The 25,958-nt window shown below is 53.1% G+C and overlaps 1 protein-coding gene across 3 annotated transcripts; it reads right to left on the bottom strand.

Annotated features, from left to right (window-relative positions):
• FOSL2 (FOS like 2, AP-1 transcription factor subunit) lies at positions 1 to 23,398 on the bottom strand. 3 transcript variants are annotated; one of them, XM_082427974.1, is made up of 5 exons: positions 22,520 to 22,578; positions 15,604 to 15,672; positions 12,397 to 12,648; positions 7,820 to 7,927; positions 1 to 5,363 (listed from the first exon to the last, which is right to left on the bottom strand). In XM_082427974.1, exons 3-5 carry the CDS (start codon positions 12,631 to 12,633, stop codon positions 4,842 to 4,844), a joined length of 867 nt encoding a protein of 288 aa, XP_082284100.1. In that variant the 5' UTR covers positions 12,634 to 12,648; positions 15,604 to 15,672; positions 22,520 to 22,578; the 3' UTR covers positions 1 to 4,841. The 3 variants fall into 3 exon arrangements, with proteins under 3 accessions (XP_082284100.1, XP_082284101.1, XP_082284099.1); XM_082427975.1 differs by lacking the exon at positions 22,520 to 22,578 and adding an exon at positions 17,904 to 18,204; XM_082427973.1 differs by lacking the exon at positions 15,604 to 15,672 and having other exon boundaries at positions 22,520 to 23,398.
• Between the last annotated feature and the right edge of the window lie 2,560 nt (positions 23,399 to 25,958).

A 25,958-nucleotide genomic window follows, 5' to 3' on the forward strand; every position in this document is an offset into this window, starting at 1 on the left:
TTCAATCTTAATTCATTTTATTCTACAAAATGCTACTCAATTGAAAGTGGAGAAGCTAACCAAAAAAAAAAAAAAAAAAAAGGAAAAAAAGTTGTAATATGTTCTCTCTTCCATAGCAGCAAGCTTTTTCTAACAAGCTTTCTTTAGTGCAAATACTGTAGGCTTGTATTACAGTAAAATAACAAAACAGAACAACAACAACAAAACACCACCAGAGATGCTTTAGAGCAGAGCTACTCCTCAATTTTCAAAAGTATACAAAGATTTTTGAGCTCACAGCCCTGCCTGGAGAGGCCTATTTAGAAGCCTTTCCAATGGGACCATTTCACCAATACTTAAAAAAAGAAAGAAAACAAGGTGCTCAGAAAGATAATTAAATTCCCCATCAAGCTGTAGGAATCTTGTACAACTTTTTTTTGCCTCCAGGATCTTATAGCAGTCTTTACTCCACATCATTGACATACCTCAAATACAGATGCACAAAGCTTATGATTGTCCACTATATCCAAAATACTATATATACATCTCTCACTGCAGAAAAGACACCCTGATACCTATTCTTTATACAAAGGCGAAGATTTTCTTCCTCAATATCAAGTAACCACAAACTAAAATAAATGGAATAAACTTTTAATCATACAGAGAAAATAATTTTTGAGGAACACGGCAGGATGTTTCCTTGTGTTCTCTTACAACATAGACTTCTTGGTGACCACTGTCCCTAGAGGAATGACAGTCCATCTTTAAAAACAGACCTTTTTTTATACAGTTTATACAGCACAAATCACAAATCATTTTAGAAACAAAAAGAGTATCATTAGCCTAAATTTTTAGAAAAATTATAAAGAAGAAAGAGAGGGAGAGAGGAACGGAGCATTTTAATGCTATCTGTTTCTATTCAGGCTTGGTACAACACAAAGATGTAAACATTTAAAATAAATAATAAAATAAATGTCAATTTCTTCTCCCCCTCCCCTTCCCATGCCCCGCTCAAAATTTGACCCAGCTCCTCCTGAACATGTCAGCATTAAAAAATTAAAACCCTTTTTGATGTATGACCAAAATACTAGAAGCACGAAAAGATGTCAAATAGGTAGTGGGGTGACTGGGTTTCCTTTTTTAAAAGGTGCAGGAGGACATGGGCACACCTAGAAATGTACACACGAACACACACACACACACACACACACACACACACACACACACGACCTGTCAATAAATAGTGAGATGCTGGCTTTTAAGATGAATGCCAAGAAGACTCAACAAGCAGAAAATAGCAAGACCCCTTTACTTAAGTTTTTAAAAGAAAGTTACACACACCACGTATCCTATTGGTCCACAAATTCTATAAAACTCAGGTCAACCATCTGAAAAGTGCAAAGGAGCACATCACAGGGAAAACAAGTTTAGAGGTGGAAGGATATTGTAGGGGGTTGGTCTTTGAGAACAAACCTCGGATTGAAGGCAATCTTGCCTTGGATCTTTGGAGAAAGACCTTCTCACCTCCAAGTGTTTTTTTTATTCATTACTTGTGGGCTTTTAATAAGGGAAGTCCTCATCGCTCAGTCTCATCCTAAAGAAGGTATATATATATATAAAAGTGCCTAACACAGCGTCTGGCACATAGTAGGTGTTATTCTTTTCCTTCTTAAAGAGGCCACGTGGATGTCTCATCAGAGGAGGAAATCAACCTGAAAGTTACAAGAAGAGACTGCGAGAAGCACTGGTGGTCCATCAAGGAAATGGGAGAAAAGTCCCAATGCCTATAAGTTGAGCTCATCCTTAAAATGGAGCCATGTGGGAGCAGAGAGGAGACTCCTTTCCCCAAAGCCTGAGAAAGAGAACCCGTAGCCTCTGATGGTTCTTGGCGTTGAGATGCTTGTGTGATTGGGCGCAGTGAAGACACCTGGCCTGTCTCACGGGCAGAACAATGATTTCTTTCTGAAAACTTCCTCAGTGAACTCCCTGCTTTGAGTTGGCTCTGGCAATTGCCTAAACTTCACCTGGGATCTCCTCTCTTTCCTGTGTCAGCAGCTGCCCCCACCCACCCAGCCAGGAAGAGGACTATTCCCAGAGAGGCCAGCCAGGTGGCCAAGGGGACGGTGTGTTTCACACCAGCCTGTCAAGGGGTGGCTGCCCTGTGCCATCCCAGAGCTGCCTGCAGCCCAGCTGGAGTCCACACCAGCTGCCTCACGGCTGGGGACACAAGGGGAGCACAGGGTTCCCTGCCCAAGCACAAAGGCCTCCCCCCTGCGGCTGCTCCCTGAGGAGGAGGAGGGGGAAGGAAGGAAGGAAGGAAGAGGAGGAGGAGGAGGCAGGCCTGGGTCTGGTGTGAACTTGGGGAACAGCCAGGAGGAAGTGACTGAGGATACACTAGTGCGTTAGGTGTGAATATTCAGCCTTCTCCGAATAACCTCTGGCTTTGGGGAAGCCAGACTACCTCCCAGAACAAAGCTAGAGGGTCCTGAATAGAAACACAGCTCGGAGGCCTCAAGATCCTGAGGGGCGGCTGGGGTTTTGTTTTCTGCTGGTCCCAAAGCCAACGCAGCTTGAAATCAGAACGAAAGCCAGACATTGTCTCAGGCATGTACAGCCCGGCCCCAAGTCTCATACCGGGACCTGCCTTGGGATCAGGGCTGTGCAAAGTGGGGCACAAAGGGACTTTTAGAAATAAAACACCAGAAAGCAGCTTCATTTAAGAAATATATATATATATATATATGCAAAAAGAAGCAAATAGCTCCCAATTGGCCACAAATACCACTTGAGATGATTAAGCCTTTCAGAGCTGAGCACACCCCAGTTCTCTTTGCCCACCTCCTGCTACTCCTTGCTGACTTCTGCGTCCTTGATTAATCTGAAGCCAGAGAAACCCAGTGGCCCAATCTTATTAGGAGCGCCGCTCCCAGAACCTCTGGGGAACTGGGAAGGCAGCGTCACAGCCAAGGAATGTGGGAAATAACATTTTTAAAGCATTTGGGGACAAAATACTTTTTCTTTTAATCTCCTCTCTCTTCATGCCCTATCTCTCCACACGTCACTCCCAGTCATAGCGGTCTGTGTATTTTAGGCATTCGGCTGTTCCATTCTGTGTGTCTAGTGCATGGCAAGTGGATAATGGACATTAAATACCGGCCGGTGTGCCAGGCCTGGGTACGTGAAGGGAATAGGGAACAGGGAACCATGTCATTGCTCTCTTTCTCTCTCTCTCCCCGGAGTCCAACTTTGAGTTCTAACCCCCACTGGGTTGATTTAAATAATATCTATATAGTTTTAAATTATCATACAATGATCTCTAGAGCTGAATCACAATAGCGGGGTCTCCCTCAGAGCACTAGCCCAGCAGAAGCTCATTCTGGAAGATCAGCCCTGGGGAGAAAAAGGCTTTGAGGGGTGGGAGGTGGGGACCACGCTGAGCTCTGCTGAGTTGTGCTCTTGGCGAGGCTGGAGGACTCCTTCCCTGCCCCCCACCCCATGGGAAGGGAGCAGCTAGCTTGCAGCGGGAAGCAACACATCTCATCTCTGATTTCAGCAGCCCCCAAGAATGGCATGTACGCTGCAAGCCACAGTGACAGCTCTGGGCCAGCTGGTCACAACTGGCTGATGGATCTGAGGAGCACACTGGGGTGAGGGGGCAGGGGAGTGTAAAAGAAAAAGCGCTAGATCCATTAGGTAGCAGATGACCACAGGGGGTTGAACAGGCACCAGGGTGAGAGGTGAGAAGCAGGTGCTGGGGCTGCTGCGAGGCGAACCCGACTCCGACTGCCTCCCTCCTTCCTCCCCCTGCATTTCTGTCCACAGCAGGGGCGCTTTTGAGGCTTGGGGAGGGGCCAGGCCCACACTCATTAAACCTCTGTGGGTGGCATCACCCTGAGAGACAGGGTGGGGGAGGGCAGAGCCAGCAGGGACTTGGAGTGATTTGTGGCTCCTAGGAAGAGATGCCTCCCTGGTCTGGAGAGAAGGGTCCGGGGCAGAACGGCGAGGCAGTAATTACAGGAGACGTCCTACTCAAGACACCCATGTGGCTTGTTGGCACTATTCCTGGCCCGGTAATTAGGCATTTGGCAAACCCAATCTGTGCCCCGGCTGTCTCACTCACACCCTGTCTTTTGGCCAAGCCGCTCCTCCAAAAGCCGTCACCGAGGATGGGGAGGAAGGGTCTTCCAAGCCTCCCAGCGATGGCGGCATCTCCTTGAGAGCTCAGGGAGCCCTGCTGGTGGTTCTGGAGATGGTGGTGGACCGGGAGTGTCAGGGGAGGAAAGGTTCTGTATTGCACATTGACTGTCCCCTTCTGGACAAGTCAGCCCCAGCAGAAGAGTCACCTGCTGCCCCATCTCCAGAAATGAAGAGCTTTAATATTGAGACCACCCAGATGAAATGTCATGGCAAATTTGATAAAAACCAAGAGGAAGTGAAATTGACACTGGGGGAAGGAAGGGGCAAATAGTGGGAAGGTGAAACCAAAAGGCACTGAGCATGCTTGGTGGGGCAGAGAAAGACACCATCACTCCAGAGACATATCGTGACAAAGGGACGGGAACGGTCCACACCAGCTTCAGGCTCTTCAGAAGCCAGAGAGATGCCCGGGTCCACCAAACCAAGTTCTCCAACGTTTTTCAAGAAACAGGATTTGCTTTGCAAGATGAACAAGGGAGGAGGTCCCGTGACTTCTAAGAGATCATCCAAGTCCTCCAACGCCTCACCGCCAAATCCCACCTGGGTCTCCCCAGAACCAGGAAGCTCTCTGGCAGGGTCCCCTTCTTACCCTCATGGCCCTGGAGTGCTGAAAGGTGCTGGTCCCTGGGAAGGAGGCAGTGACGAGGACCCCCCTGGGAGCTGGGTTACAGAGCCAGCAGAGTCGGGGAGTTCAAGGAGTCTGATGACTGGTCCCCACTGCTACTGCTTCTGCGGTGAGCCTTGGAGCAGGACTCAGAGGGCGACGCTGGAGACTCCTGCTCCAGGACGCTGGGGTAGGTGAAGACGAGGTTCGAGGTGCCTGGAGTGATGGCAGGAGTGGAGGTCACCACTATGGGGGTGTGCAGGGGCTCCTCCCCGTAGAAGCCCCCAGCGATGCTGATGGGCTTGATCACGGAGCGCTGCGCCTTGTCCAGCCCCGCCGATGAGGACGAGGGGCTGTCCTCTTCCAGGGGCTCCTGCTTCACCACCACGGCGCCTACCCCTCCACTGCCCCCACTGCGCAGGGCCTGCAGCCCGGAGGCCGGGGGCGACCGGCGCTCCTCGGGGCTGATCTTGCACACAGGCCCGTGGGCCACCAGCATGAACTCCAGCTTCTCCTTCTCCTTCTGCAGCTCGGCGATCTCCTTCTGCAGGCCTGACTTCTCCTCCTCCAGCTCCTCCGTCTCCTGCAGGGGAAGAGGGGTATGTGAGGGACAGCAGGGGGTGCGCTGGGGGGTTGTCAAATCTGGGTGACAAACGGAAAACCAGCCACGTGCTCAGAGGACAGAGCTTGAAGGCAGCAAGCTCACACCCCACTGCTTCTGAGCCACCTGCACATTTAAGATTTCCTTTTGTTCCCAAAGCTCCAGACTGAGAGAAGAGGAAGGTCAGCTTGGAGGAAGGGTGAATTAACAATTGTAGCTGTCATGATCGAGCACTCACTTTGTGCCAGGCACTGTGTTAAGCACTTCACAGGCATTATCTCATTCAACCTAGCAGTTTTTTGAAGCAGCTATCAGCAACCCATTTTGCAGATGAAACTGAGTTTCCAAGAGGTTTAATCATTTGCCCAATGCCACAGAGCAAGCAGGTAGGGTAGCCCAGATTTGACCCCAATGTAGCTGACTCCAGAGTCCATATGCTACTACGCTCTTCTGCCTTCGTGCCAGGACCGCCCCCCGGTACCCTGAGGGGTGAATAATAGTGAGATCCGGCGGGGGAAGGGAGCACAGCACGCAGCTCCACCCCCTCTCCTCGTGCCTCCTCAACCCCATCCAGCTCGCCGTGGACACAGCGACACTAAATTCTAAGCTGCGTGACAGTGGAGGTTTCTGTCTGCACGCACAAGCCTAGGGCAGTGCCTGGCTTATAGGAAGCGCTCGATCCATCCCGTTGGGATCTTCACCGTCCCTCTTCCCTTTTTTGCTCTAAGTAGAAAGCATATGTTTCAGGACTCACAGAACCCCGGGAGAACATTCAGTTCAGCCCCTGTGCTTTAACAGATGAGACCCCTGCCAGCCTGAGCGGGCATGTGAGGCTGGCATGGACCTCAGCCCTTCCCTTCACACAAAGCCAGAGAAGCAACAGATGCACATGCAGGGGGTCGTTATGGAATACGGAAAGGCATGTGTCACCAGCCTCTTCCCCACTTTTCCTGAACACAGATTCCTGTTTGAGAACGAGATGACATGGGCCAGAGCTTCGCTAAGCAGAGTACAGCACATTCCGAAGTGAAAAAAAGTTTCCATCTGTCTCAAGGGTCTGATGAACGTCATGAGCTTACGAGAGGCTTCCTGTGGAGGATGTGGCTCAGGGCCTGGGTGGCTGGGCCGTAGGTGGGGAGGCGCGGGGGAGTAGGGTGTGAGGCTTCTAGGGAGGTGGGGGGAAAGCTGCGGGGCCTCAGGGGGCAGGCTCTTCTGGGGCTGGTGGCAGAAGCACCTGGGGTACACCCAGGGGGCATGGCTCCTTGGAAGGTTAGTGGTAGGGAGGGCTCTGCTCGGGGAGTCTCCCCGGGGAGTGCTGATCACTAACGGATCTGCCTCACGTGACATCGGAGCACTCCCACTCCTCCTCCCCGACTCTAACACCTCCACAGGGCACTACTACAGGCATCACGGAATTCACGCAGTGCACATTCAAGACCCACGAGCGAGGGCTCCAGGATGGACAAAGGGAAGCGGCAGCAGGTGAATGGTAACTGGGAGGATTAACTAAAGTAATAGGATGTGCAAGGCAATGATTTCCAAAGCACCATCCTGGCTGCTCACTGCAAGGACTGCCAACAGAGTCTCCCTCACCTCCTCACTTTGCACACATTCCACCCAGGAGAGTTAGTCCTGGCTCTGGGTTTCCTCCACATGGCATACGGCCCATCCTGGAAGGCGGGGCTCTGGAGGGAGTTATGTGACGTTGGTCAGGTCAAGCTTTTGAGAGGGAGGGGTAGGGCCATGGGCCCCCAGGTGTGGGCAATCAGGCAGCAGGGGAGAATGACTCACAAGGGCAGAATGAGGTACCAAGGTGACAGCTTCAGGCTCAGGGCAGAGGCAGGGAACCCTCCCAGACACGAAGGATATGAGAAAACCCCAGGAGAGCACAACTCAGCTGCACGTGACCCATCTCCAGGAGACCCAGAGAGCGTCACGACCCCTGCAGAGGTGAAGGAGCCCAGAGAGCAGCTCCCCACAATGCTCGCCCGCCCAGACTAGATGGCTGAAGCTAGGCCGGGCCACTCCTGCTGGTGGCAGGCACCCTGGGAAGAGGAGCCCCAGAGGAGGCAGGTCTGGGCTTGCCTTGGCTCCCGGGCCCGGCAATGCCAACACCCTCTGCCATCCCTCACCCAGGAGCCCCAGCAGGTCTCAGTGCAGGGATCGCTCAGGTGCTGAATGAGAAAGGGTACCAGGCCCAAGAAGCCTGTCCAATGCTCTCTGGGCCCAGGCTGGTGCTAAAGGCCAGCTCCCTCTCCCCAGCCCTCTCCTTTAATCAGGGCAGTGCTGACCCGTGTGCTGAAAGGAAGGAATGTCTCTGTCTGCACTGACTCACGTGTCAGCCACTAGGGGCAAGGAGGAGGGGCGAGGGCCAGGAGCCCTGGGGTCCCTGCTCTGGCCCACCCAGAAGCGCGCCCACCCCACGCAGAGCTCCTCACCGCCTGCAGCTTCTCTGTCAGCTCCCGGCGGCGGTTCCGGCACTTGGCCGCGGCCAGCTTGTTCCTCTCCCTCCGGATTCGACGCTTCTCCTCCTCTTCAGGGGACAGCTAGAGGCCAAGGTCAAGGATCATGGTTAGGCTCGGATAAATGGCTCACCATCTTTTTGGCTTTTAACTGCATTTTAAGTAGGGGAAGAAGCCCTTCTGGAACTGGGGAGGGGAGGGCCGAAGGCAAGAGGAGCACGGCTCAGAGGCCCAGAACATGCGGCTCACTGCTGTCTGGATGCCTGGGAGGGCACTTAGAGCTGAACCCCACCGGAAGGTGATGTCACGTGTTTGAAGGGAGAACAGGGCAGCCATGGGTCAGGGACTCACCAGCCCAAGCATGATGGCAGCACGTGTCAGGTCAGCCCCGATTCAGTGCCAAGGCCCGAGAGAATGAGCTGGGACTGCTTCCCCCAGAGTCCCCCCGTGCCAGGCCTGCCCCACCCACTTAAGCAGCTTCCTCCGCTCTGCCTAATTACGCCTCCCCATCACTCTGCCTGCTCTGCAAGCCTCATTATCTCCATTCGATTAAGGAGCTGGGCCCAGAGTAAGAACCACCCAGGGGGGCACGTTCTGTTGCCAGAGGGAGGGCCACCCACTCCCAAGGCCCTCTGCCAGCCCTCGAGTGCTGGCCGCTCACAGTTCAACCCCGAGGACTCACCAGTGTGCCTGGCACAGTGCCAGGCTGGACAGGACCAGCAAAAGGAGGAGGGGCCCTTAGGCAGGTTAAACCCTGCTGCCCACCACATCCACTCATTCAACCAACGAGCCCTTCTACACGCCAGGCACAGTTTGTGGGGTTAGAGATTTGTCAACGAACCAAATGAACAAAAATCCCCCTGCAGCTCCTCACAGTGAGGTTGGTTAGGGGCCCGTGGCTCAGGCCAGAGGGCAAGAACTCTGCTCCCCCATCAGGGCTGACACTCTGTTTACATAGAGCCCCCCTTCCAGAGAAGGGCCACCAGCCCCTCGCAGAGGTGATGTGAGGAGATGGCTGGGGGCCAAGGCAGAAAGCAGTTCAAAAAGACAGACCACCCCTTCAGTCATCAGACTGACGGCACACCTACAAGATGCCAAGTACAGTACTTGGGGCTTAGAAGAGTCTGGGGGAATAAGACCTGAGTCCTACCCTCAAGGGACACATGGGGAAAGGGCCAAAGCCACTTTTGGAGGGGCTAAGAGAGAAGCCGCCCCACTGATGGATGCTGCCTGGGCCACCAGCCATCCTGTGAGGGAGGGAGCCACTGCCCGGGCTGGGCCCAGGCCAGAGTCCCCAGGACGCTCCCTGCAGCCTTGAAGGTGCGTGGCTGTGATGTCCTGCACAGGGCACAGCATCACTGTGGCCCTCACCCCCTGCAGCAGCCTCCAGGTGGTGCGCACTGACCTGAGCCCATCCAGCGGTAACATCTCTGTTAGTCTTCAGGCCCCTTCCAGAGACCCGGTCTTGGAGTCCACACTGGAGTCCTGGCTCCACGTCCCTCCTTAAGCCCCCTCCTCCGCCTCCCCAGGAAAGCCAATGGCTCCACAGTCTCTCTTCTGAGAGGTGTCAGGCAGCTGGCAGCCAAACACAGATGTGGCACTTCTGGGTGGACTTGGACAGATTATTGACCCTTCTGAGCCTCAGAGCCCCAGTTGTAAAATGGGGTTAATAGGACCTGCCCTGCCTTCCACAAAGTTTCTGCAATGATCAGATGAGATGCAGTGTGACAGTCCTCTCTAAACTAGAAAGTGCTAGAAAGAAGAAGATGCAATTCAGAGGTCTCCTCTCTGATGCCTTTTCTGCACTCACTGGGCAGCAAATCAACTGGAGACCCGGAGTCCACAGATTCAGGCACCCTGTTCTCTGTGGGGATCGGCTGAGGTCACAAGGCCACTTGGCCAAGGCCCTGAATACTTGCTATTCCTAACCCTGTCTCAACCTGAGCCCAAGAGGGTAACCCTGCTGCAGTCGTGGGTTCAGGGCTCAGCACTGAAAGGCTACCAGGGTTCCCCTTGAGGCCCAGCTAGCCCCCCTCCTCCTTCACTGATGAGGGGCAGAAAAGATGGAGAGCTGGTCCTGGTCCACTTTGGCCTCCGTTCCCCCTTGGCTGCCTCTGGACAAATTTTGGCCTCCCAATTGCCCTAGAAGTCTCGCCCCTATCTGGTGAGGTGTGGGGCAACTTGTGGGAGCTCTTGGCTTAGGAAGTGTTCAGGGGTGGTGACAACACGGTTACAACTTGAGTGTGTCAGCACCACCACGTACCCATCCACAAGCCACACACACCCGTCCCTCCCCGCCACTGCTGGCCTCAGAGGGAGCCTCTGGGGCAGGTTCCGGAGCAGGGCAGTGAGGCACCAGGCCAGCCCCTGGTAACAGGTTCCTCCCCCTGGGGGAGGCTGGGAAGGCGGAAGTGAGCCTCTGAGAAAAGACCCTAGGGCTAGGAACCCAAAGAGCCAAGGTTCTAGGATGCTACCACCTAGGCTTCCTCCAAGCTGCCAGATGATTATCTGAACTCCTAATTGACACGGGATAAAACACTTCTGGCTCTCTCCTTCCCCCTCAAAAAAGGAAGGAAATTCTCCAAACTGTCTTATGGCACGCCTAGGTGGTGTGGTGGGAAAACCACAGGGCTGAAGGTCAAAAGAGGTGGATTCTAGTCCTGGCTCTGCTACTAACTCACTGTGTGAGCCTGGACAAGGCCCTTCTTTCTGGGCCTCAGTTTCCTCATCTGTAAAATAGGTGCAGAGGGAAAATTATTGAATTTTCTATAATTACTGAAAATTATAGAAAAGCTGGTCTCCAAAGACTCTTCCAGATATAAACTTCTAAATTTGGTGTGAGCTAGGTCCAGAAAAGGATGAAGAGTACTCAGCACATCTTGCTTTGTTGTCCTGCTAACCCAAGAGTCCCTCACAAGCCTGGCTCTCACTCAGGGGTCCCTTACGTACAGAGAGAATCCAAATCATCAGTGACTATAAAGCTTAGCACCCTGGGCTCCCTGAAGGAAGCACATTTATAGAGGACCTTAGGATCACTGCTACTGCAATATTTATAACTACAGGTATGGAAAGCAGCAGTGAGGGGGGATACTGGCCACTTGCCCCAGCAGCAGAAGCCCGACAGCACCTGGGAGCTGTGTCTGTTACTGTCTATTACACTCACCTCTCCATGTTGCCCCTGCACAGGGCCCTGCCACTAATAGAACAAACCAACATGTAATGGATACAAGGCCCAGCTTTGTCCTCAGAGGAACGGGGCTCCTGTGAAAGCGTCCGGTTCCTCAGCGCAGTGACCCTTGTGATTCTAAGTGTCCTGGGGACTAGTGGCACTGGATCTGCAGTCATCCACTGGGCACCACGTTTGAAAGGTCCTTGTATTGGAACAAGGAGTGGAGGCGGACAGTGGTTGAAATGGGGAGGGGTTCCAAAGCTGTAACTGAAGTAATTCTTCAAGCTAACGTTTCATTTGAAAAAGGGATTCTACTGCCAAAGTATCTCCCTTCCCTGGACTTGTGGTGGCATGGTGTTGTAGAAGGAGCACCGCACAGGGGTCCAGGGGCCTGGTTCTAGGCCACGCTTGCCCACTCACTTGCCAAGTAGCCCCAGGTAGCTGTGTCCAGGCCTTGGCTGTGTCATCTGTGAAGGGGGACAGATGGGGCTCTTGAAAGGCTCATTCCCTCCTTTCTGGAATTATGCATGACTCTGATTTCTCTTTTGGGAAGCAGGGGGCCATCGCTGCCTTGGTAATCTGTTAATACAGACAATGGGCCTTTTGAGTGTTGGGTAGATGCTACGTAGAGAGCACAGGCCCCACCCTTTTCTGGCGTCTCTCTCAGCCAGGCTGACTCCTGCTCAAAGCTGAGCCCCTTGAGGAAAAAAAAAGGCTGATGATATCTGACCACCTCCACCCCCAGCCCCAGGAGCTCAAGCAGCGGAGCAGACTCCAAAGACCCCAGAGTCCCTCCACTTCCGGAATGTGCATCCCAGGCACCTGAAACGGGCTCCTGCCTTGAGTTGTAGGCCTGAAACATGGAGGGAGAATGGAAGTAGTGTGGGCAGTACTGGTCTAGAAGGGGCGGCGGGGGGGGAGGCTTTAGGACTGCTGGGTGTCTACCAGATACTGGGAGACAGTTAAGGACTCCCCAGAAACCTCCCAGCCAGGGTTCACTGGCTGCTTGTCCTGTGGCCCCTGTACCAAGGATCAGAGAATGATACTGCTGTAGGCAGGGCCTAAGTCCTGCCCACATGCTGACGCCTCACCACTCACTATGCGCTTTCCCACCATGATCTCATTCGGGTGGCAGCAAGTCCTGGCCAGCAAGACCCTATCTCCATTTTGCAGCCGAGGAAACTAAGACTCAGAGATTCTAAGGGACACAGGCGAAATGCCTGACTCTCAGGTCTCTAGCTCTGCCTGCACTGATGAAGGTCCTGAGCTCCTTCACCTCCCCAGTGCTCCCAGAAGATCGACCCTGCTCCCTGCCAGTCTTCAGAAAAACCCTGTGTTATAAGGCCTGGAAAGCCACCGATGCGGCTCCTGACCGGAACTGTACCTGCTCATCTCTCCTCCTGCGGCCCACAGTGGTGCCAATGGTCTTGATCACGCCGGGTCTTGGGAGGGCCATGTGCCCGGGAACAGAGGCCAGGCCCGGCAGGGGGCTATAGGGGTGCGAACGGGGGTACGGGTTGGACATGGAGGTGATCACCGTGGGCTGCACCATCCACTGCAGGTCCTGGCTGGTCGTGATGGCGTTGATGGTGGGGATGAAGGCGCTGCCTGAGCCAGGCATATCTACCCGGAATTTCTGAAATGAGGAGAAAAGTAGGATTGAGCCAATAAATACTGCAGAACAGGACAAGCAGAGCCAGGAGGCCAAAACTGGCAGAAAGTAGAGTCAGAGCCTGGGAAGCCAAGGTCAAGACACTGGGTGGACTTCCTGCACATCCAAGAATCAAGGGGATCTTAACTATTCCTGGGACCCCCCATGTCAGATCTGATCCCTGACTGAGGTCCTGGAAACTCCATCCCCAACTGGCTCAGCGAGGATGTGGTCATATCCCCAATGGTTTCTAGGACAGATGTGGTCCCTAGCAGCTCACACTCAGCAGGCCCTCTCTCAAGCCCTCCAGGCCAGCTAGGCCCCCATCTGCAGGAGAGCAGGTCTTCCATCTGGGCCTCCTGAGCTTCTGGGTCACTTGCCATTATTCCCCAGGGTACCAGCTTAGGATCCCTTGAGGAGATTTGCCGACCAACTGCTTTGCAGCAACGAAGATCACCAGGAAGGTTATTATGTCTGCTTTTGTTACTTTCCAAACAGGTTCATGATGGGGTTGTGACCCCATCAGGGTGAGACCAGGTCCATGAAAAGATGTCCTCTGACCCATGAGACTGAAAGTGGTAGCGTCTGCTGCCAGACTTCCCCTTGCTGTCCTTGTCCTCCTTGACCTTCACCCCCATCTTGCTTGGGGCAGACACACTGTGTCTCTCTTTATCTATCTACATATCTATCTATCTGTGCTCCCAGGCGTGTCTGTGCGAAACTTTGCTGCTAGCTCTGAGTCTTCTCCCTGTCACTTAATTTATGCCCAGACCACGTTGCAGAGCTCTGTGGAACATGCTGCAGGAAGCATTCTATTTAAAATATAAGATGATGACAGAGTACAAAAGCTAAAATGGGCCATGCTCCTCAGCAGCTGGGCTTGACCTTCCTTCAGGGCAGCTACTAGAAAGCGAGAAGGGGGGAGAAGGGAAAGATCCCCTACTTCCAGATTTTGGGGAGAGCTCCCCTCCTGAAACCCTCAGCCTCGGATGATTCCTGTTGCCACAGAAAGGTTCTGCACATCCTTTCTTCCCTAACTTGGTGGATGAAATGATGACAACAATAATAACTAACACTTACTGAGCACTTATTAAATGACAGGCACCATGGTAGTGTTTAACCTAGATTATCCCATTAATTTTCCCTCTGAGGTAAGAACTACCATTATCTCCATTTTAGAGGCAGAAATTTAGGCTTAGAGAGATTAAGTAACTTATCCAAGGCCACGTTCTAATAAGTAGTGGGGTCAGGATTCAAACCCAGTTCAGCCTGACAAAGAGCCTAGGTCTCTCAAATACGGTGCAACACAAGCTTCTGTAGCATTGTTTCTTCCTGCCTCGAAATCCAGCCCCAAGTGCTGGTATCCATCCCCACTGCCCTCGGACAGAGCATCAGGGCCATCCCCACCAAGGGTCCCTACAGACCTTCCCTCACCAAGGACGCCCCACAGGTCTGGTTGACCCCAGATGAAATCCCACTGCCATTAGCATGGATGCTATAGCATCTCCCCTATATTGGCCCAATCAGACCAACCAGGATTAGAAGCGCCAGCAGCAACGGCAGCTGCCACCACCACCGTCTTCGCCCCTGGTGACGACAGCCGGGTTCCTTTGTGTAAATAAGGTGAAGCTTAGAGTACTTCACTGCAGCTGAGGGAGCTGTGGACCCTTCCTTGCTCACTCCCCTGCCAGCTGCCTGACCCCAGTCTGGGTGGTGGAATGTGGCTGCCTCACCTCCCAGACTGCCCTGGGGGCCCAGGGCAGGGGCATTCAGTGAAGAGAGTGACCCAGTGCAATGAATTCTGGGATTCTGTGAAGTTACCAGCGCAATGGATTCTGGGAGTCCGTGAGGAGAGCTGCCCAGTGCAATGAATGGATTCTGAGTCACCTCCCAAGGCAAAGACAACTGGACTTTTTATCCAGAGCTGACTGAAAAGTAACAGGTGTATCTGGGTATGTGTGTTTGAAGGAGGGCAGGGTGCAGTGAACACGGAAGGATACAAGTGGGAAATGATCTTCAAGGAGGAAAAACAGACAACCAGGGCTGGCTGTGAGGAGGCAGGGCAGTGAGAACACGTGAGCGGCTGAGTGTGTGCAGAAGCACTAAAGCCCAGGCAGCTATGTTTCTCTTGGGCTGCTGGATTGGTAGGGTGAATGGGGAGTAGTCTGAGTCAGGAGGCCTGGGTTTGAGGCCTTGGTGAATCACTGAGGACCCAGTTTCCCCGTCTGGAAAGGGGAGTAATAACACCAAACTCACTGCACTATCATGAGGATTAAATAAGTAGCTACTTGTAGTCACAGGCTATAAAAGCACACCGGCAGCTCTCAACCCTGGCTGCATATTAGAATATTCTGAGGAGCTTTTTAAAAACACCAATGCCGGAGCCAGCCTCACCATTATAGTTCTAAAATCATTGCTTTGGGGTGGGGTTCTGATAAGGTGTCTTTTAAAAATGCCTGAGGAGGTTCTAATGTGCAGCCAGGGTTGAGAAATGCTGCTCCAAATAAGTGGCAGGTGGCATCGTCATCATCACGACCACCATCACCACCATCACCATCATCATCATGCATCATCATTGTGTCTGTGCATTTACGGTGCAAAAGGGGTGGCTCCAGGGAGAATTGCCAGCTTCTCATTCCTGGGAAGCACCCAACGTTTTTATTGTTTCTCTCCCCAAGTCCGGTTCTGGGTTTGAAAGACACCCGAGGCATCCAGCAGGATGGTTTAATGTGACCTTCCAGTTGTGTGGGGGAACTGTCAGCTTTCCTTTCAGGAAAGCACCCAAGAAATTCATTCCTCATTCCAAAAAAACAAACAAAAGAGCTCCCATTTCAGGCTGGGAGAGGGAAGCCAAAAACCTGAAGCAAAGCTGAGCGACTAAGATCCCTTAGGACTAAGTGCTGACTCTCAGCCCCTCTCGGGGCCCTCCAGCCCACTCACTCTGTGATGGCAGGTCTACAGAAGGCCGTGCCCAGCCATCAGCCAGATTCCTTGCAGCAGTGGCTTGGTCTAGACAAAACAAGACAGCAATAAAAAAAAAGGCAGTAGGTAATGACTGCCTCTAAATGCATGTACAACTTGTTTCAGAGGGAGGTAAAGCCATCTGGATAACACACTGGCTCTAAACTGCAAGGAAAACACGTCCTAGCCCCTGAGGGGACTGGGGCTCCGATAAAGAAGGCTTTTGTCTGCCGGAGGAGGCTCTCTGAGACACACACAGAAGTTTAAGTGAGATCTGGCAGATGTGTCTTGTCTCAACTCCAAAGGTATTTTTCAGAAAGCGACACTGGGGTCGGAGAGAAGAGGTGGGCCTAGGAGTCTGTGATCCCAAAAGTTAGCTGGTGTTCTTCTCTGACAACAGACCCAAGAATCAGTCAAATGTCATGCTGGGGAGAAATCATGGTTCTCTACGAACGGGTTAACACTGAACACAAACCAAGATGGGGTTTCCCAGCTGTGGGCATTAGGGTGGTTTGATCTCTGCTGCAGCACCAGGTGTGTGCTGCGAGTGGGGGGCTACAGGAGGTAACCCAGGACCCTCACTTGACTCCCCTGGGGCTCTCCAGCCCCCCTGGAAGCTCCTCCTCTAGGGACAGAATTGAAGATGCTGGATGGCTGTGTGGTATTCCAGCCTGGCAGAGCCTCCAAATGCTTTCTTTCACTGTGTCATCCTGTTGACTTCTGGGTGGGCAAGAATGCCTATAAAAGGACAAACTGCCCCCCACCCCCACCGACCTCCTAGAGCAGTTTGGCAAACTTTCGCTGTAAAAGGCCAGATAGTAAATATTTTAGACTCTGAGGGCCATAAGGTCTCTGGTGCAACTACTCAACTCGGCCATAGTAGCGTGAGTGCAGCCACAGACAAGATGTAAACAAATAGGCGTGCCTGTGCTCTCTTAAGCCCTATTTACAAAAATACTTGGGCCATAGTTTGGCAAGCCCTGTCCTAGAGGATCATTCTCATCTCTCATGCTCAGGTTGGTGGAAAAAGAATAAAGAGAGGAAGTGAGAAAGCAAAAAATCACAACTATTCTTCTAACCCAGGGAGTCAAGGGATGGACTCTCACTAGACAGCTTGAATCTCCAGAACCTGAAGCCAAAGTTCAAGCCTTACAAGCCTTGCTGCAGGTCTTTGGGCAGCAGAACCGCCTTATCCTGAAGCATCCTGAATTTAAGGGAGCTGTGGGGCCGCTCAGTAAGTACGTGTGTCCTCCCACTGCCTATGAGAAAGACAGCTCAGAACACAGGGCCCCTAGGGCCACCCAACTTCATCAGGTCAGAGAGGTCCCTGTAGCCCAGCAGTTGCTAATTTGGGAAAATGACCTTTCTGAACTCTGCAGGGCCTTGGATTCAGAAATAAGGGTCACAACCACGGCCTTTTGCAGAAAGGTCTAGGAAGTAGGGTTTGGGTTCCTATTTCTTGCAGACGTGGATGGGGCAGGGCTTATCCCAGAAACTCCTGAGCTGGGCAGAAATGGCATTTAAGATGGAAGTCAGAGTTGGTGTTTTGGGTCCATCCCCTCAGCCAGGCATTTCTCCATCAGATTGATTCTTGACTGGGCCACAAAGCACTCGAGCCATGAACCCCATGAATACCTGTGACCTGCCTCGGCAGGCAGAAATGATTATGCATATCTGGGAAGAGACTGGGTTCTTTCTCTTAAGAACCCCTTTTTTTAGTTTCCCAGCACAGGAAAAGGAAAATTCCAACATCCCAGGAGACTGGCTTGGGGAAGAGGAGAGGGCAGGGCAAATGCTGCCTCAAATGCCCCAGAATAACCCTGTTGAGGTCCAGTTTGACTCAAATGCTCTGTATTTTTACCAAACGTGGGGTGTTCTCCAAAGCCTTCTATATGGAATTCAACCAATTTTCACAGATTCTGCAGTGGACATCACTTTGACCTTTGACCTTTCTTCCTCTCTGAGTAAAGCCACTTAGCTCACCATGGAAATGGTCCTAATAACTCATGATTTCCCCAAATTTTAAAGTATACAAACACTATCTCAGGTGATCTGCCTCCTGTCAGGTTCACTTGAAAGAATCATGCTATGTATCTTCACCTAACTGCCAGAGTGAAGAACAGCAGAGAAGAAAAGAAAAAAGCAAGGAAAATAAGGTGACCAACACAGAGTTTCCACCAAGTTCCCCAGTGTCCTTCCTCCCAGGGCCCTTCTGGACAGAAATTCCACTCCAAAGCATGAGAGGATTCTCTCCACCATTCTGTGGATCCCTTTTGTACCTCCACCAATCCTGGGACAGCTGTGCACTCCACGGGAAGGGGATGCCGTCTCATCTTCTCTACAACCACAGCAGGTGAGCATGGCCAAGTCACTGCCACGTGACAGGGTGCGAGACAGCAGTGGGCAAGAGGAGTCTTACACCTTCCCTCTCCAGCCCAGTGAGTCCAAGAGGGACAGAGTTACCGAATGGGGTTTGGAACAGATATATTTGCCTCAATCAGGGCAGCTGCCGTCATTTTGAAATGCTGTGGCCATCAAAAGACACCACATACAACACAGATGAGACACAGCCATAAAACACTAATTCTTTTTCTTTCTTTCAACAAATAGACCAGAAAGTTAGCCTCCCGAATTATCAAAATCAGTACCTTTATTCCTGTATAACAGAGTGGGGACATCTAAGGTAGAGGTGGCAAAGGCGCCTGCTTTTGGTGTGCCTTGTCTTGGTGACTGCTGTCCCAGGAAGACTCCTGAGATGGAGACCAACAGGATTCGGGGTCACACCTTGCTTTGGACCCAGACAGATCACCCAGACCTCATACATCACACTTGGTTCTTTATATGTCAGATCTTTTGATAACTTCCAAATATCAAATTCACCCTCAAAAGACAAAGATATGTTAGGAGGGAGGGTTTTCAAAAGAATTTGCTGAAGGCAATCCCAAAGAGGGATGCTGTAAAACCTTTCTGAATCTGACTAATAGCCACAGCATTCAAATAAGTATTTAGTCTTCTCAAGGAACAATAATGAAGGGGACAACAGTGATTTGGATGCATAAGTTCGGGTGTGTTTGTAATAAGACAGAAAAGAAAAAAACAGAGGCTCCTAACTTTACACTCACCTTGCATAATGAGGCAGGCAGAAATAAAGTAATGGAAATGCACTCAGGAGTTTGGATAGGAAAATTCAACTGCCACTCAGACAATACGTGACTGCTGTTTCACCCCACTCACTTTGGTGAAACAGTGACACTGACTTCCACCATCAAGAATCAGCGGAACAGACAAATTCCTGGGATAACATTTCGTTTGATCCTAATCTACAACATCTGTGAGATCAAGGCAAAAAAAAAAAAAAAAAGGCACCAGACCGTTAATATACACCTCCCACCTTCCCACCAATTCTGAAGACCACCTCCCCAAATAAAATTCCCAAAGCCCTAATACAAACAATATCAAGAAAACAAGCCTTGGGAATTTGAAGACACTGTGCTGACAGATATCAAAATAGGGAAAGAAAAAAAACACTCCTTTTTCAACCACGTTTTATTCAGAAAAAAACAAACAGAAAAGAAACTGCATCTCGAAGTCAAGCAGCTCCTATTTAACCACTGTTAAATATATGGCATTTATTTGACCTGGATTAAAAAGAAAAAAATCCTAAGAATTCCGAAAACTCACCAAGTTAACACTCTCTGGGGCTGGAAAAATACATTCCCCAGATAGTTCTTCTAAGAATGTCCCGTAGGGGGCACTAGAGAGGTATGATTGGGGCTGACTTGGGAATCACAGTCATTTCTGGTAAAAGTTCTTTGATGTGAGGAATGTCCCAGCCTGGGTACAGTTGGCAAAAGTTCACTCTGGGGAATTTTGTGTGTGTGTGTGTGTGTGTGTGTGTGTGTGTGTGTGTGTGTGTGTGTGTGTGTATGTGTGTGTCTTGGAAAAGGATGGTTGCCAAAGAAGAGAGCTAGTCTGGTATTCCTTGAACTGTCCCCCTTGATTTATTTTCACAAGTTATCTGAGGAACAGACAAATGGCAGCCTTGGAAAAGTTCTGGGTCTTGTTTTTGTTTTGTTTTTCATTAAAAGGGGGCCCAGCTGATGAAAACAAGTTATGAAATGACCTATGTTTGTGTAACTGGCTGAATTGCGTAATGCTCAGGGCCTGAAACCGTTTAAGAGTCGCGCAGCCAGGCAGGGCATATATCTGGGAGGTGTTTTCCTAGGAAAGTTAGGCGAGAGAGAGAGAAAACAACAACTACAACAATAAAAAGAAAAAGCCAGGAGGGGGAGGTGTGTGCAACTATTAGAGACAAATCAAATCACCAATGACCAACCTCTGAGATTAAAACTATAACTGGAACAGGAAATATTTTTCATGCTTCAAGTTCCTGCCATATACAAGAACAGAGGTTTCAACAGAGTTATCTGCCCCCCACCACCTTCCCCAAGTCACTGAAACTCATGGCCATGTGTTAAGATCAAGCTTTGTGAAGCGAGAGAGGAAAGTTCTAGGTTGAGTAAACAGCAATAAACTTCTCAGGAATATCAGACCCCACAAACAAAGAGAGCAGAAAAAAATAATATTCACTTGCCCAGGGTGAAACCAGAGAATGCTCTTACACTGATTGGTCCGCTGAGATGCCACAAAAGGAAGAAGGCCCATCACTAACTGCCAGGAAAGTCTCCCCGTAAAGGAAGCTAAGAGAAATAAAGTGATTACAGGCTTTATCTGGTATGCAATAAAGTTACCTTGAGCCAGAGTGGGGTCACAGACTTGTGAAGTAACAAAAGCTTCTCGCGTCAGTCCTTAGGACCACAGAACAGCTCTGCTCAAAGCCACAGAGATGATAGAAAAAAACCCTGCCTCCCTCCCCCCACCCCCTCCCTCAGGAGTGGATAGGCTGAGAAACTTGTCCAAAGCTATGTTACCTTGCCAATCCCTCTGGTTTGAAAGGCGCCTCACTCAAGCTGCTGGGCCGAATGGGCAGGCGTATATGCAAGAACCCTGTGCACCAGTTATTACTAATTGCAAAATCCTCATGTGTTACAGCATGCTAGGAATTAGCCAACAGCTGCTTTTTGCTTCGGTGATGAGGCCCCATTACACTCTGCTGGACTGAGTTCTCTTCCTTCTGCCTAGCACTGGTTTCCTGTCTGATTTTCTTCCAAAACAGGGAATTGCCTCCGCTCACATCCTGGGCTCAAAGCCCTAGTGACACAGATTATTCAGTTGGGGCACTGATGTCCGGTCTGACTTCCCATCCAGGCCCCAGGGTCTGAGAAAAGCCAGGCGGCGAGGTTGTAACATTTCAATGATGAGTGCCACAGAAACGGCAGCCAAAGGAGCAGATGAGAAATCAAAAGAACCCTTCCTGGTTCAGAGAGGCAGAGAGGGACTTTTTGGGGGCTGTTGAATCGGAGAATGAGGGAATGGGTTATAAATGACTCTAACCCATTGCCTAACGATAGCTGGATTCAATACAAACCACCAATGGGGCTGGAAAGCAAACAAAATCAAACACTTTGGAACAAGATTTGAAACTCTTCACCTTGGTATTCGTCATTAGGGGTGCACTGACTGCACCCTCAATGCACAGACCAGGCTCTCTACAGTGGTGCTTATGGGGACACCAGGGCAGGTAGAGGGAAGACACAGAAAAGCCGTTCTGAGGACTCACCAGGTATGGGGAGCCAGTCTGGAATAAGATACCCCTCTTCAGTTACCAGAGAGAACCGTGTTTCCATTTTATTCTCCATCAGGGTCCCTCCTCCCTGGAAGCCCACCCCAGCCCCCTCTGGTTGGCTGGCGTATAGAGGCCAAGGCCACCGCCTTACCAGAGCAACTCTCGCTGCAGCCAATTTGGCTACAGACTGCAGATCCTGACTGAGGCGGGTTTCAGGTTCTAGTGGCCTTGTTTGTTAAGCCAGCTCCCTCACAAGCCTCGGGGTGGGGGGGGTGGCTGCTGCCGAGGACAGGCACCCCACCAGCACCACCAACCCAGCAGCACCCTTCTGGTATTTATTTATTCTGGTATTTATAGACAGATCGCACGCACAATCCCTCCAGTGCAAACCAGTCCGCCTGCTTTAGAAACAAGTTGTTTTTCGGCTTCCAGAACCACTCAGGAGCCCAAGCGAGGTCTCTCCACCCTCCCCCCCCCCTTCTCTCTGCAGGCGTCCTTGCCCCAAGGTACTACCAGACCCACAAGGCGCCCCTTCTGGTGGCAGTGCAGACTCCTCCTCCGACCCTAACAGGAGATGCATGGGCGCCGGGCACCTAGGCGCAGCCGAGCCAATCAAGGCTGACCTCCTCTTTCCTGACCTTCGCACCTGATTCCCAGAGCGACAACCCGCGCCCACTCCGGATTACTTGAAGGAGCCCAACCATGTTTCCGAGTCCCCAACATTTTTCAGAAATTAAGACCGATGGGGGCCGGGGGAGAGAAGGAGAGGGTTTTTCGCAAGAATAAGGTCCCGAGATGTAGGGAGGGGCCCGTGGGTGCAAAGAATTTTTTTTTTTTTTTTTTTGTTCCACCACGGAAAGAGAGGAGAATGGAGGTGGATTCCTGGGAGATGAGGTACAGACTCCTGGGAAGGGGACCTGCAATTCCAGGAGCTGGTCTGGATAAGATGTAGTGTGAAGGATAGGGTTTGCTGGCTGTTCCAGCCCGCTCAACGCTCCACTTTAAAAAAAAAAAAAGTGTTGGCGGCGGGTAGAGGGGATGAAAGGAGGTGTGGGCAGGACAAGACGAAAATCCAGAACTTACAACGGTGGCCCGTAGGAATTTTCTCGCCAAACCAAGAAATGGAAAAGAAAGCAAGAGAGGCAGTGGCGGCGAGAGGATGGCGGGGATCCGCCCGCGCCGCCAGGTGCACCCGGGCCCCGCACCTACCTGCTGGCCGCCGCCGCCACTGGAGTAGGACTCGGCGTGCGCAGGAGAGCCGCTGCTGCCCCGGGATGAGGTATCAAAGTTCCCGGGATAATCTTGGTACATGATCCGCGGTGGGGGCCCGAGAGGAAACAGGGTGTTTTTCTTCCCCCGCCCTCGCCGAGGCCGCGCACCGGCTGCTGAGCGCTGGCTCCCTGCGGGCCGCGCCTCGGGCTCTAGTCTTCGCTCCCGGGCTTCTCCCCCTCGGCGGCGACACCCCGGGAACAGTGACCCCCGAGCGCCGAGCGCTGCACTTCTTTCCTGCTCTATGAGCGCTGCGGGTCCGGCTGTCCACCCGGTCCCTCCCACTAAAAAGTCCGCGCGTCCCTCGGTCCCTCCCCTGCGCGCGCCCTCCCGCCCCCGCGCGCAACCGGAGCTCAGGTCGGACCGCCGGCTCAATCAAAAATTGGAAAGTAAAACAGAATAGGAGCCCGGCGAGTCAAGCCTGCCACGTCTGGGGACCCCCGATTTCAGACAGGGCAAAAAAAGGCGAAAAGAAAGGCTGCCCGCTTGGAGAAACTTCTATTTCCTCCTTTTAGAAAAGGAGCTGAGAATAAACTTCCTGTGGCCGACTCGCCGCCGGAGTTTCGAGCGGTTCGGACACTTGACTAGAAGAAGGCAGCCTGCGCCCGGCCCGCGGCCGGTGGGGTTCCAGTTGAGCCGGCGCGGAGAGGGACGTGGCCCCGCTCCCCGTGCCACAGCTGCGGCGCCCGGACCTGCACCCCTTCCCCGGCGCCCGCTCCCGGACGGGCCCGCGTTGCCCGTCCGCGCCTCTCTCACTCCCTCTCTCTGTCCCCGCCGAACGCCGTTCGCTTGCTCGCTGGTTTGCTCGGAGCCCCAGCGCTCTGCCCGAGATGAGTCACTACAATGGCACGAGTTCAACTCCACACTCTTTATTCTCCAGCCCCTGTACCTCACGTCAACCCCAGACTCCACCTTGCAGGGAGGAGCGCGCGGGGAGGCGGAGGGAGAAGACCGAGGAGGAGGAGGAGGAGGAAGAGGCGCGGGAGGAGGCGGGCGCAGCGCTACCCTCCCTGCCCCGGCTCCCGGCCGCGCTGACGCCAGCCGCGCACCCAGCGCGAGGAAGGAAGGGGGTGGCGGGTGTGGGAGCGGACCGCTGGCGCGGTTTGAGGGAGCCGAGGCTCCTGGCCCTTCCCCCCCCCGCCCACCCCCGGCCCCGCGCCCTTGGTCTGCTCCGCTGGCGCACGTTGCCAAAGATGGTCATTTGCGTTAGAGGACGCGAGTGCGGGTTCCCTCGCTTTCGGGTGACGTGGAGGGAGAGGGATTCCCTCGCCGGTTCCCCAGCACGCCGCGGCCTCCCCGCCTTCCACCACCCTGGGAAGGGGCGCGGGGCGGGGCCCCCGAGAGCGGCCGCAGGGGCCTCGGCGCCGGGTTTTAGAAAATAATCACAGTCCCGAAGAGCGAGACGGGCGGTTCAGTGCGGCGCCACCGCGAGGCTGGGAGCCGGGCGCGCTGAGCCGCTCGCAGGGAGGGCGCGGCCGCGCATGGTCGTCGGCGTCCTCCGCGGCGCCGCCTGAAGCAGCGGGCGCCCTGGGCGCGCTGGGTATCCGCACCTCCCTGAGGCCGGGCCTTGGCGGGGCGCGGCGCCGCCGGGCGGGGCCGGCCTGCCTAGTTTCCCCTCCGTGGCTGGCTGCCCACTGCTTCCCGCCCCTTCCCCCCACCCGCCCCGTTTTTTCGGCCCTGAAATTAATTTGTTAGGAGTAGCCTTGAAGACGAAATTAAACAGTCAAGACATTCCGGCCGCCTTCTACGCTGGGCAGTTGGGACGCATCTAATAGGAGTAATCGGGCATTATAAGCAACCTTGACTGTTACGAATTTGGAAGAAAAAAAAAAAAATAGGGAAGAGGGAGGCCCGGGAGAGGGTGTGCCCCAACGTTGTCTTCAGCTGTTTTGGAGCGAAGTTCAGGCAGTAGGTAGTGCGGATTCCTAGGTTCTCCCTCCTCGCTGGGCGCGGTGCGGGGTAAAGAGCACAGGCCCTGGAGTATGAACGCCAGGCTGTGCTGTTTACGAGCTGTGAGACTTTGGGCGAGTCCCTTAACCTCTCTGGGCTTCAGTTTCTTCCTATCAAACGAAGGGGTTGAGACATGACCTTCAAAGGCCCTTGTCAGCTCTGGAACTTCAGTCCTTCTGCAGAGATGATCCGGAGGAGCACTGTACTAGGAGTCAAGGAAACTGGGTTCTGGTCCAGGCTCTGCCTTAGTCTCGGTTTACCCAACTTTTACGTGTACCATCTGTATCCCCACAGGGTCCTTGTGAGGACCCAACGGGAAGATGTGTGAAGGCTGTGAAGCATTATGCATTGTTAACACATCACGGTTTCGGTCCTCAGTTTCCTTATCTGTAAAGTGGGGGTGTTGCTAGGAAAGAAAAATAGAGCCGGGAACTCAAAGCTTTCCCGGGGCTCTATATAAAGCGCTGGCGTTTCCGGGACGGCTGGCGGCATCTGGCCGCCCCAATGGCCCCAAGATACGGTAATCCCAAACAATACTCGGGGTCATTGTTTACAACTATAAAACACATTCTGTCCTGAGCTCCATCCCCAAGGACGCGCGCGAAGAGGCGAGGCTGGCCGGGCTCCTCGCACCTCCGCCGCCGCCTGCCTGGCAGAGTCCCCAACTCCCCCGGTCAGGGCGAGAAGTGTCGGGCAGACGGATGCGCGCACCCAGCGCGGGGGCTTGGCGTTTTATGTTTTTGTCTTTTAAATCCTGCGTCCTGCCTGCCTGGGTGTGTTTACGCTCTTCTCTCAGCAGGACTGTGTAAATGCAGTCCTTTGACGCAAAACCGTTCAGCCCTTTCCCCAGCGGCAGCGGCAAAACCCAGAAAACTGGGGGTGGGGACGGTGAGGGGGGGGAGCGCAGGAGAAGAAACCGTGACACTTTCTTCCTCGCCTCTCCGTCCCCTCCCGCGCCACACGGCCCCCGGCCGCCTTGGCGAGCTCTTAGGGGGCTACAAAGGGAGTCGCGGTCTGGGCGTCCAGGGCCCTCCCGGGAGCAGCCGCGTGTCGAAGCGGCGCGAACAGACGCACTTTTAGTTTTCCTTTGAGCAGCAGCGGCTGCCCGGGCCTCCCCCACCCCGCGCTTGAAAATCCGGATGCTTCTGGGTCTCTCCCACACAGTACTTCCAGTAATTCGGGGGAAAAGAAGGAGGGGGAAAGGGAGCGGGATCTTCCTCGGTGGCCTCCGCCGTCCCGGGCGCGTCCAGGCCCGGGCAGGCGCCGCCGGGAGCGCGCGGGCAGGCGAGCGCACCCTCGCGCCCTCACCCGCCCCCGCCCTGCCTGCTCCCCAGCCCTTTCCTTTCTTGTGGGTTCCCGTAAAGCCCAGCAGCCCCGCGACGTCTGCACAGCATCACGGAAGCTGTGCTGATGCAAGTCGCTAGCCTCC

The sequence above is a fragment of the Balaenoptera physalus genome (genome assembly GCF_965194825.1).
Source record: "Balaenoptera physalus genome assembly, chromosome: 15".
Classification (NCBI taxonomy): domain Eukaryota; kingdom Metazoa; phylum Chordata; class Mammalia; order Artiodactyla; family Balaenopteridae; genus Balaenoptera; species Balaenoptera physalus.